This window comes from Eleginops maclovinus, chromosome 21 (genome assembly GCF_036324505.1).
Source record: "Eleginops maclovinus isolate JMC-PN-2008 ecotype Puerto Natales chromosome 21, JC_Emac_rtc_rv5, whole genome shotgun sequence".
In the NCBI taxonomy this organism is placed as follows: Eukaryota; Metazoa; Chordata; class Actinopteri; order Perciformes; family Eleginopidae; genus Eleginops; species Eleginops maclovinus.
This window is the reverse complement of record NC_086369.1, coordinates 6,508,550-6,521,175: the sequence shown is the minus strand read 5'-3', so window position 1 is coordinate 6,521,175 and position 12,626 is coordinate 6,508,550. Positions and strand designations below refer to the sequence as shown.

The 12,626-nt window shown below is 41.8% G+C and overlaps 1 protein-coding gene across 2 annotated transcripts in view; it reads left to right on the top strand.

Annotated features, from left to right (window-relative positions):
* Positions 1-1,090: 1,090 nt before the first annotated feature.
* The window catches only part of cdh7a (cadherin 7a), an 80,908-nt gene continuing 69,372 nt past the window's right edge, over positions 1,091-12,626 (top strand). The window contains exon 1 of one of the 2 annotated variants that reach the window (XM_063912686.1): positions 1,091-1,181. Coding sequence is in view for 1 of the 2 variants with exons in the window: in XM_063912685.1 (XP_063768755.1) it covers positions 5,939-6,175 (237 nt within the window). In the remaining variant the exon portion in view is untranslated. Of the gene's footprint in view, positions 1,182-5,938; positions 6,176-12,626 lie in introns of those variants that run through there. The other variant, XM_063912685.1, reaches the window with a different exon arrangement.

The following is a 12,626-nucleotide window of genomic DNA, read 5'->3' as shown; positions in this document are numbered from 1 at the left end:
AAAATCCCATAGAGGATAATCCACGGGCAGCTAATGACCAGGGACTGTGTTTAAAGTGATTATAGTGTTTTCTCATGGGAGAACAGGTGTAAATATTGCAAATAAACGTATGCAGAAATGGGAGTTTAAACTGTTTACTTTGATGGGGCCGGGAGAGAAGCTGCATGCATATGATATTAATTGGGGACGCCTGTGCAATGTTTACTGTCCGTAATTAAAATGCTAACTAATACTGGTTTGCTTTCAAAGGTCTGTGAGCGTAAAAAGGTGCAGTAGTTCACAGAGCCCAGCCTCATGCTGCATTCTTCTGTCACTGCAGGAGCTCAGTTTGCAGCTAATTGGATGAAATACAGAAATAGAGATCAGAAACATGTGTGTGGAAGTGCAGTTAAAAAGGAACAATTGGGAAGCGTGAATTATTCAATGCAAATAAAAAAAACGGGACCGTTTCATTTGCTCCTAAAATGACGTGCAATTATTGTATTGATGAGTTAATTAATTCTCAATATGGAGCAGGGAGGCGTCCATTTCCTGTCATTGGTTGAAGGTGTCAAGAATTTTGTATTGATTTTCTTCTCACCAGCGAGGCAATCATTTAACTGTACACATGCCATCTGCTGCCAAAAACCTGGCAGGTTTGGAAACTGGGCTTCTCATTCTCTCTGCCAAAACGCTGCGTGTGTCTCTGGCTCCCTCCCCGCCAACTTATTTTGGTCAAACTATTTCGATAGGCTCCCTCCGCTCCAGTCAGGGAGGATTTGGCTCAGATGGGAGCGTTTCCTGTCTGGTATACGCGCTCTGACTCTCCTCGCTGCTGCGCGTCCCCTGTTGCCGATGTAAGTGCGTGATAGATACATACCCAAAAGCCTGCAGCTGGGGTTCCCTGCACAGAGGCAGCACTGCGCAGGATACACGGAGGGAGAGGAAGAGGGAGAGGGAGAAAGGGAGGGAGAGAGAGAAGGATCAGACTTGCCACATCCCTGCCAAGGGTGAGCATTTACGCGCGATCCAGTAGCCGATCTCCAGCAGCCCTGCTCTGCCACCAGGACTAATTTCACCATGAAAACTTTTAAACTCTTAATTTTCACATGAGCTGTTTTTGTCTCTTTGGTGCGTGGTGTGAACAAAACAACTTTTAGCAGCAGACACCATCTGTGCGGCGCGGAAGTTACCTTCTTCTGGTGAGTAATTCTTCCAATAGATGTTTAAGCGCACGGGGGATAGTTTTTAATCAAGTGTAGAGTTTATTTAATATTCCCTCAATGCATCTCAGTTAGTCTACTTACGTATTCAGTGCATTTTTGTCCCGTCGCTTATTCGGTAATTAGTATTCCATGGACACGGGTTTCCTGCGGCGGCCGCTCGCTGAGAATTTGACTGTCTGTGTGCCTGATTCCCAACATGATCCTTATTTGCCACCGTCCTCTGTCTTCTTTATTCCATACAAACCCCGAAGTTGTTGGGATGTTTAATCGATCTGTGTTAATGATGCAAGCTGCGTTTTTATCGGACAAATGTCTCCTATCGATTCGGGAACAGGTGCGCCCCGCGAACTTTTTCTGCATTGTGCAGGTGTTGACAGCTAATGCGCAATGATTGATACTTAACAGCAGGGTCAACGCAGTCAGGTCACATCCGCGCGCAGGGCCGAGCACAGGGCTCCCTGCTGATTTACACTGCGAGGAGTCGCTGGGTGCACGACTGCGCTGCAACATTTTATATATATGGAGTGGGGGAAAAAAACTGCAAGCTGGCGAAAAAATGAACTTCTATTCAATCAAATTAGGGTTTTTAAATTATAAAAATATTGTCCAATTCTGTTTTTAATACAGCCACATGTTTCAACACGAAACGTAATGACTGCAGTGGGAATAAGAGGAAGTAATTAGAAGAATGTTCCACTTGTTTAAGGACAAACAAATAAATAAATGTATAAATGCATTATAGTGATTTATAATAATGACGTTTTTATTGCAGTACAAGCTTATATTTACAAGCAAAAGGCATCAACTTATATGAGCTCTCAAGTGTGTTTTTGTTTCCTGTAAGCCTGTTGTCCTCAAAGTGAGTGCACTATGTTTTTATGATATAGTTTTCTGTACAACCCACCAGCAGCATTCATAATTTATATGATTGTGTTGCAGTAAGGACAGTGTGGGATGTTATTGTGTCTGTTTATCTGTGGGGAACTTAAAGTCTCAGTTTTAGGACTTTTTAATATCATGATTCCCAAAACTATTAAGTGTTCTTTGAACAGATTGCTTATTTATAATGGGAATATGAAATAAAAAGCCTGGCTCAAGAAAGGAGTCCTTCAGTGTCTCAGGTCAGGCTATTTTTACTTATAAATTATCCACTCGGTGATTGAAGGCAAATTGTTCATCGTTAGATTTTCCTTTCTAGAGTTATTAATGAAAAAAGGCGAATGCATCATGTATATTAAACAAAAACAAAAAGCCTTCTAAAGAACTCTTGTTGCATTATGTCGTTCCATGTAACATATGAAACATACACAGCATTAGTTAGTCTCAAATCTACAAGTGAAGGATGCCAGACAAATTCAAAATAATTTCAGAAAAGAAATCAGGAATTTGGGGAGACCACCCTTCAACAGGGTTCAAGCTTCGAGTCCTTGAAGCCAGCAGCTACAGGCTTGTTGTCGCTCTGTCACTGACCCTCTGCCCCCTTTTTTCTCCTGGAAAGAGTCGAACAAAGAGGGAAGGTGCAGGAGAAATCTGTTGATAACTGCTCACATGCTACCTTTTTCTTTTATCACAAATGTCACATCAAAAAAGCCCTACATGCTGGTTTACTATTTGACGAAAGGACATCACAGACAGCCTTTATGAAATGTCTGAAACCATAATTTACTTACATTCTGAGCCCTTTGTGTTGTGTATTCTGACCCTTGAGTGCAGACACTCGATGATTGAGAAGAATATGGATCAGAGGAAGAGTGTGATTGGTTACTGAGCGCTGTAGCACTGGTAATCCTGTTGTGAGAACTGGCAAATGGGATTAGGACACTGTGTGTAAGAGAAACAGATCCGGGGGATGACTGGGAAGCTTTACATTCACGGCTTTATCTCACATTTTCACTTAATTTCCCTTCATCGCTTTGACACTTTCGACCCAACAAAGAGTCTGGGACTCAAGCATGGACTTTGACCATTATTTTTAAAAGGCCAGTAGATTTGGTCAGTAGATGATATTTTATGCTGATATTCAATATTTGTAATGATGAAAAAAAGGCACCAGCCCTTAGAGCATTTGGCACCATCGCATTGCCATCGCTAAAAGCAGAACTATTACCAGCTATTCATCAGAAGGCTTTAAAATGGATTGATATCTGATAATAAAGCAATTCCTCAGTTTTCCCCATTTTTCCCAGTCCTTCTCCAGTTGGTTTTTAGCTCCTCTCTCACTCATGATACTTGAAGACATCAGGAAGTGGCTTTCACTCCTGTACAGTATAACAAAACAACAACTTCCACCCAGTGAGATAATCCATCACAGACGACACGGCGCCTGCATTTGTTTTTTCTGCCCAAGTCTTTTTTTTTCTGTCTCATTGTCACTTCATTGTGCCCGAGCCGAGTGTTTTCATATCAGAGCTGCAGTGCATTACACTCCGCTTGCTGTCAATCACCTGACACTAACAGGAGGAAGAAGAAAATACTCATGAAACACACATCCATCTATTTGTTTGCGAGCATAACAACCAATTTCAAGCTAGATTTGGCGTTAGGCGCTTTTAATCTTTAAAATGATTAACAATAGAAATGAATTGAAAAAAATTGATTTTCCCTGCAGCATGAATTGCTTAATAATCTAGACAAATTCACTTCACAGTAAATCAGCCAAAGCTCATTTAATAACAAGCCAATATCTGCTGCACCCTAAAGAGCATTAGCGTTATCTCCTGTCTGTATCTGCCTCCCATCTCCTCCAGTGTTCGGGGTTTGTTCAGCGTAATGAAAGCATTAACCTGGCCACCTGGCTTAAACTGACCCTGCACCCATTCCCCTCCACCCCCTCCCCCCACAATACCACCGCTGCAACCTGCCTTCACTACCCCTGTTGCCCCGCAGCCAGATCTGCTCTACTTTCCACCTTAAATTGTCATGCATAGGCAGTTGCTCTGTATGTGCACGTTCATGTGTTGCAGCCTATAGCGTGTATTCCGGTCCAAGCAGTTCAGGGTGAACGTTGCTACGGATGTTTCGCTTCTTGGATAAAGTCTTGCCTTGTAGGTGTTTGTGTACCTTGACTAGAAAGAGGAAGAAAATAACGTTTAAAGAATTCAAAAGTAACTGATGAATCCTGATGCTTCCAAGGCTGCCTGCACAGGTGACAATCACACTGTTAATATTTCTTTCTACGGGCATAATTAACACCCAAAAATGACTTTGCCACGTCAAAATAAAACAAATGACTTCCACAGGAAGAGTCGGTTGCTGTTTTTTATTTAGCCAGGAGGAACAGAGAGGAAGTAAAATGAGAACTCAAGAATCTGTGTGGGAAGAAAGAGGTCATTTTATGCCAAAGCAATTACCTTTCTCATCCAGGGCCCTGCCAATACTCCTGTGTAGAGGAGAGAGAAAGAGAGGTCAGGGAAGAAATAAATATATGTGCGGCGGAGTTGTTTAACCGCCTGCTTTCAGAAGACCTCCTGAAGTTTAAATGCCATTTCTGTCAGTTTCAGCCCAAGATAATGCAAAAAATGTTGGGTGTGTTTTAATGTTCATAATATTTACTGAGGGAAATTGTTACTTATGAAATTAGGCAGATAACACCAGCGATATTATGAAGTTTAATGTAATTGCAGAACTACTCGGGCCTGCCAGGATGGGTTGTGACATGAAGAGCATTATCTGTTAGGAGCTGATGCTTTTCTTTACTCTTGACAAGTCTTTTTGTTCTGGCATCTTGGGGGATCTGCCACGGCATGACGACGGCTGGGAGACAGATCCCCCGCGCATGTGCTCAGGCCAGCAAACAGACTGCTGGGAGTAGAGGTCAGGAGCACTCGGGCCATCGTGCTGCTGACAGCTCAGATTTATTTTTAATCCCGGTGATGAGAGCTCGCCACACAGATCATGTGGCTTGTTAGTGTTGAGTGGCGAGCCCCGCCACCATTATGCCACGATCTTATACAAAGAAAATGTGACACTATAATGACCTTGGTGAGGTAAAGCCCAGATAATTGGGAGGCAGCTGAATGGCGTATGATTGTTATTCCACGCAGCCGCTGTTGTTTCATTCTGTGTGAAATCTCCCTGCAGGTCATTTTCCCCTCCATCTTCCCTTTATTAACATTTTGACCTCCCCCCATTTATCTTTGCCAGGCGTGTGTGAAGGATATTGTGTTGATTGTATGTACAAGATTTATTGTCTATTCATTTTTCATCAATTCCTCCAGAATTGGTGAAAAAACGTCATTATCATTGCATCAGCAAGCACATTACTTGCTGCCTAAAGTGACTGCGGTCACAGAGGCAATTTTGCTGACGGTACTTTCTCTCTTCTCTCCTCTGTGTCTTTGTCTCTCCTTTTTCCCCCCCTTCCCTCTCTCTCTGTTCTGATAGGTGCCAATTATACAGCCTGTGTTGAAGCCTGCCCGGTCGCCACTGACCCTGTTACCCGGCTTTAATGTCAACTCCCTGGCTCCTAAGTGGAGGGAATTACCCCACTTTTAGTCTCCAATCAGGAAAAAAGAAGAGCAAGACAGCAAAATGCAGAGCTTGACTCTTTTTCAACCCATGTGCTCTTTTCATGGTCTGACTGCTCTTGCTCTTTGGTGAAACACAGGGTCAGGACTGTGTGGATAAAACCCTGAGGGTTTTGACATTTCAGCCGTACTATCTGTTTTCTTTTCCTTTTTTTTCCTTCCTTGCTCTTTTTTTCCTGGCGTCGGTGCTTTTTGGAGGGGGTCCAGATGATGGGGTGGTGTTGCTCAGGCATATGCAGAGCCCTGGCTCTCCTGGCAATCCTGTTTCCCTCGCGGGAGAGGGGCTGCTGGGGGCTGAATCCCAGCTCTGGGGATCTGGAGAAGTCCCCACACTCTGATCCAGACCCCTGGGAGGCCCTGCACAGGCACAAACGCAGCTGGGTATGGAACCAGTTCTTCGTTTTGGAGGAGTACACAGGAAATGAACCGCTCTATGTTGGCAAGGTAAGCTACTGTGACTGTTAATGGGTCAGTGTTATCACTGCTTTACAATGTGTTGTTACATGCACATTAAAAAGAACACATTCAATCTCTGGTTAGAAAATATGATTCACAGTATTTGTGCACATCTGGGAGCAGGTTTAGTGCGCCTGTACACTAATACACATATCAATAACCTCTTACCATAATGACCTGCAGAAACTGGGGCACAGCACTGAGTTATACATAATCCCAGTGCCCTATATAAAGTGTAAAACAAATGACAAGACATAACACAGCGTAGGAAGGTATTTTATTCCTGCCGGGCTGAACTGTGTGCTCGAACAAACGCGCCGTTTCAGTCAAAAGGCCTGTGCATGACGTGACAAGGTAATTTGCATCGTAATCAGTCTCCAGGAAAAAGGTATATCAAATGTGTCTTTGTACTGTAGGTGTTCTGCCAAGGTACAAGCACATAGATCAAAGTAATGCATGTTTTGGCAGATATATAGGTTTAAAACTTCCCAACTTTACAAATGGCATAGTTTAAGAGAGGGTGTAACAACAAAGTGACTAATCATGCCTTTCTGAAGTTCAGTAACACTGCTATTTTCATTCCCAAACTGTAAGCATGTGAGCACCATTTGACTGTTATATGAATTGCTTTTTGTACTGAGTAGTTGTTGTTATTTATAAGCCTGTCATTATTTTTTAAAGTCTCTAAAGCTGCAACATAGATGTAATAGAGTTAAAAGTACATTATTTACCTGTAAGATGTAAGTGGAGTAGAAGTTTAAAATGGAAATAATCAAGGACAGTAGAGACACAGGTGCATCAAATATAATAACTTGAAAAAACATACTTAGTTACGTTTCACCACTGGAGATACATTGTATTTACATGGAGTAAAATGTACAATATTTCCCTTAGTTAGGTGGGTCGTATAGTAAAAATGCAGGCACATGTAACTTAACATGAGGAAACTCAACTATACATACTTAAATAGTTACTATAGCTAAAAAAAGCTATATGGTATGGTAAGTTTACCGATGACATGTAGTATTTTTAAATTATAAAGCAGATCTAAATTGCTATAATGAAGTCAAATACAGGGATACAAATCTCAAAATGCTATGTAGTGATTAATATTAATAATATTCCCAACATATTCATTTGTATATGTTGAAATATATGCCTGCGTTTGGTGTTCACAAAGCTTTCAGCACCACCGTATGAGTGGACAGCTCCCGCCTGGAAAATGGCTCCAGTGTATGTGCTGTGCAGGCCAGATGGGTCTTGGATTGGTCTCCAGATCCCTGTTATCTTGGAGAATTTTCTGGTCTTATTATTAAATTAGTTTTCATCTTTCCGCTCATCTGCAGGATAATCATTCTCATCTGCATGTATTTGCAGGGCTTGCTCTCACAAGCCCATTTCCTCGCTGCCTCTGAACTGGATTAGCGTCTCCATCTGGAATTAGGATACATTTGACTGTCCTATTGTTCTCCCCCTCGGTTTTTTTGTTTTTTTCGCCAGAGGGATGCTGCAGGAAAGCATCTAAATCTGAATGAGCTTATTTGTGACATTGCTGGAGTTCAGCTAAAGGTCATTACTTGTCCGAAGTGTCTTCAAACCCGGTCTTGTCTGATGTGTGTCCCCAGATATCCACACTATGTGACTCAATAGTTCGTTGTGAATGTCTGTTGTCTGATTCAGAGGGGATTTTGTTATTTTCTATTACATATGCTCATGTTTGATTGCTTTTCTTGTAAGTAAATCCCTAGGGACGTGAACATGCTGATTATTAATTCATAGATGTGTAGAGATATGCTTATCCCCAGTGAATACACACATTCACCCACCCTTTTCTAAAAGTGAGCACATTTCTCATTTATGTTTGTGTGTGGTAACAGTGTACAACATGTGAAAAAGCCAGACATCGCTACATGTTTTCATCCGACCTCATGCCCGAGCTCGAGCTAACCCTTTCAGAATTCTGAAAAATCAGATTCATTTACTCCCCGCGGGCAGGGCTGTCTGCCTGGGAGCTTGAGAAGCTGTCACATTATTTGTTCCCTAAGATCACGGTTGTCACATAGTGCGTGTTCCTTTGGTATCACAAGGGTGGCGGCTGCTGTAAAAAGTCACCCCAACCTCGTGAGTCAGTGTAAGCGACATGGAAGGTCCCGCCATGTCAACAGAGTGACCTTAATGTCATTTTTGTACTTGCATAAAAACACACATTTAGCCAAAGCTACATAGTCAGCTTTCCAACAGGTCATAGGCAAAAACACCAGAGTGGCATTAACACTAATGGTTTTTGTCACATTTGTGTGTGTGTGTGTATCTAAAATGCAAAACAATAGACTCTGTGTCCCAACCATGGCACAGTCGCTGCACACTTTGTTCAATTATTTGGCTGCAAGCAAAGGGGAAATATGATATAGTTGGTACGAAATGAGAAGTCATCACTTTGGCCCTGGCTGCTCCCTTTGCATCTGCACTCTGCTTGGCTTTAATGCTTTTGTCAGATTTGGAATTTCACAACCAAATGTCCTATTATGCCTTGGCGCTGTGCCTCGGGTAAGTGTGCTGGCCTGGAAAAGGCCGCAGTCACATCAGGCCGGCAGGAAACATACATTAAGGGACAAACTGCACGGTGGCAAATTGGTGACGCACATATTGAAACAAGCAAAAAAGCGCCGCAGCAACTCATCCACTTAGCAAACACTTACTTGTAAACATGATTTGATTAGCATTTTCTACTGGGTGTTCATGCGACTAAATATTTGCAAGTGTTGACATGTACCAATTTGCTTCTTCTGAATAAGCATTGTTCGCAGGCGTGTTATTTTCCGACACATGTTCAGATCTTGTGTTTGTTTTTATAGATCATCTTGTGCTGCCTCACATCTTGGGAGGTGCAAGCAAACAGACACACAGAGACCTTGTACTAAATCTCACTTTATTTATAAAGATGCTTCCAAATTTGGCAGTCCGGCTAACCATCAGAGTAATGGATGGGCTTATTTATTTCACTTTATAATTCTGGCTGCATTCAGGCTCACACTCACAGAAGGACTCCCTCCAATACAAATAAAAAAAGGAGCCTCAAATGGAAAACATCCCCTGGTGGAAGAATCTCTTAGCTTGCTGTCAGATCTTCAACTGAGACCGAAGAAAGGAAATTGCTCGTCTCCTTACGCGTGGGACACAGGACATTTTCATGTTCCTGTTGCAACAAGTTATACCGTTTGATGGTATTTACTGCAACAACCATTATGCATTTTTGCGAGCACGCATCATTAGTCATTTCTGACCTGGCAGCATGAGCCCCGTGTTGCGCATGACAGTAATTTGGTTTAATAATCAAACAATTTGCATCACGGGCATCAGGGATAATCCCACAGATAATTACAATGGAGACAGCGCAGCAGTTGCTATACACGCTACTTCATTAGCATTCTATTAGGAGCTCACTGTCAAATGGGTTAGAATCATAGAGCATAGGGCGCTCTCGCAAAAGGTCAGTCTCAATAGCATCTACTCACATTTGCTGGTGCCGCAAACACATCGGGAGTGGTGAGAGCAGCACGGGGGAGGAGGGTGATTCAAGCTGACAGGGGTGGGACATCATACACACAGTACCCAGGGACACGAGCTCACAGAGGGGGGAGCTCATGAGACATCCTGGGGGCCTCTGGGATGGTGGGAAAGCCTTTATCTGAGCCAAGGAATCAAAGGGGATGAAAACAGCAGTGTAAACCAGCCTATAGGGTAGTTATCAGCGGGGTAGGGAAGAGTACAGGAAGAATATTGTTTACTCCTTCTCTCTCACATATAAGGCCAAGACTGGAGTCAACATCAGGGCCGTTTTTTCGAGTAATGAGGTCAGGGAAAGGTCAAAACGGGTGTGTGTGAACTAGGTCTGATCCAAAACATGCAATAACGTGTAAATTAATAATTACCAATAACCAGCAGGAACTGTGATACCCTTATCCATCCAATTAGCAATTGCAAAGGAATACACTGGGTATAAAAATGGCAGCTCTTTTTCAGTCCCTTTAAATATTTTTTCACACATTTATTAGTTCACCAAGTTGACACCACACACTTTAGTGTGTAGGCAACCATATTTGTTACCATTAACCTGACCTAAACCAAAAGGAGATAGTAGATAATGGCGTTTCTTAATAGATTACAGCATGTTCGGTTGTTTTATTTACCCGTATGGAATATCCGGTCAGTATTCCAGAACACACTATTAACAGTAAAAGATAAATAATTAAACATTTTAGAAATACACATTCATTCCCCAATGCGGAGTCACATAAGAACCCCTACCACTCTCCTGGCTGTCTATGAAGCTATAGCTAGCAGAGTTAGCTTAGCTTAACAGCTAGCCTGAAAGAGGCAGCACCTCAAATCTCACTAATTAAGCCTTTATATTTTGTAATCGAAAATGACAAGTGGCTGTTTTGCCGAGGGTTATGTGCCAGACTATTGACTGAGCAGTTGCTAAGACACCAGAAAAGGTCACACTATCATTTACAGTTGGTAAATCTTGTTCTAGCAAATCAGGTAGTGGTTTAATCTCTGTCCTTTTATCCCAATTTGTTTTATTAAATATGACAAAACTACAGACAGAAAAAAAAATGATGTCACATTGGTGCAGGTTGCATAAAACGCTGTTTATATTCTGCCTACGAGATGTCATGAAGTCGTGTTTAAACTCGAGACAAGCCAATAGGAAGGATGATAATGGTGCAAGAGTACCCTTCATAACACCTATAGCGATACTTCCTGAAGAATACGAGATGTCAATCACTCACAATTTGTACACTTTCACACAATCCTGAGACAGGGCTAATAAAAAAAAACCAGACTCTTTAGATTGCATGTGTGCAGCTGCTTCCACTCGTTAACTCAGAAGCCACTCTTTCTGCAATGGGTAGCTCACACACTGTAAATTTGACAAATCTGTCAAAATAAAATGTTGTTCTGAGTGCCTGAGAAGAATCCCAGAATTTTCTACACCATGTCAAGAAGACCTGTCTGAGTCGGCAAGAGAGAAATAACTCGGATGATGGCCTTGTACATTGATTTACTTCTCATGTGTTTGCACTTATCACAGAAGTAGTTTGTCTTTTTTTGGCAAACTAAAGTTGTTATTTAGAGCTCAGGATTTATTCACTCTCCCCCTTGTCTCCCCTCTTGGCTTCAGTTCTTAAAATTGATGGTGGTCCGTTTATGGCTTGATAGAAACAAAGGTACATCATTGTGACATTTGGACGTACTGAATCCTCTTTCCTGGAGCCGGGTAATACTGTAACTTAATTAAATATTAAGCTCTATTGTGGGAGAACGGGAGTTGTGAGATAGATTTTTATGTTTTGTTTTTGTCTGAATCCTCTTTTATGTGCCTCTTTTATCATGAGTACGGCGTTCCGCAAATGTCCTGAAGTGCTGAGGTATTGGATTTTTCACATCCCCAACAGGTCTGATCTTGAATAATTCAAGGGAGGTCCGCCACCTGTGCTGAGAGTATAGATGTACGATGAATGCACACAAGTTTCCCTGAAGATTCTCGATATCTCTTTTTTTCTCTACAAAATTGAGACGGAGACTACAGTGTTCGGCGTAATTGTCGTATCAAGCGTTATTTCAATGAATAATGTAATCGTGCAGGGCTCAACAGCAGTTCATGTTTGACAAAGCAGTCGGTTAAATGTCTGACAGTTGTTCCTCCTAGACGTGGTTTAAAGAAGAGGTGAGAAGACCAGTTACCTTTAGTGAATATTGCATTCAGTTAATTGACATGAGACGTAAAGCTGGTCAGACGTCTGTTTGCGATGAGGCTACTTGACTTCTTCTCCCTAAAGATATAATATAGCGCTTCTGTTTCTTGATGCACTGACTAATTACATTCCACATAATATCAGTATGAAATGAAAGCAGTTTGATCTCGGTGCATCTGAAATGGGTTTTCCGTACAGCCTGATACACCATTAGACATGAGATTGAGGCATTAAAAATGTTTTCTTAATGGTCCTTAATTTGATATTCTGAGAATTGATACAGCAGCAAACAAGTATTTACAATGTAAGGTTATAGTGGAGTAATGGCTGCGGGATCAGGGAAATCCCCATGCTCCGAAATCTGTATTAAAAAACCTTTAAAGTACATTTTTGGAGATATTGAGTTTCCTCTTGTTCTCTTTTACCACGTATACCATTACAGAATGACTCATTGTGTTTTGGGAAAGATTTGTACTGTGTTACCCTCTATGGCTTATGAGACCCCAGGTTTAAAGTCTTTCCGATCTCCTTTGAATTTAACAAACATTTATGCCTCATAGTAATCTGATTATTCCCCACTTTCAGCCTTAGTCTAATTTTGGAAGCATTGGTAAGAAACCTGGTTTCTTTTTTCATGTTAACGGAGGAAGAATAATTGGATTAAAAGAGGTAGATTT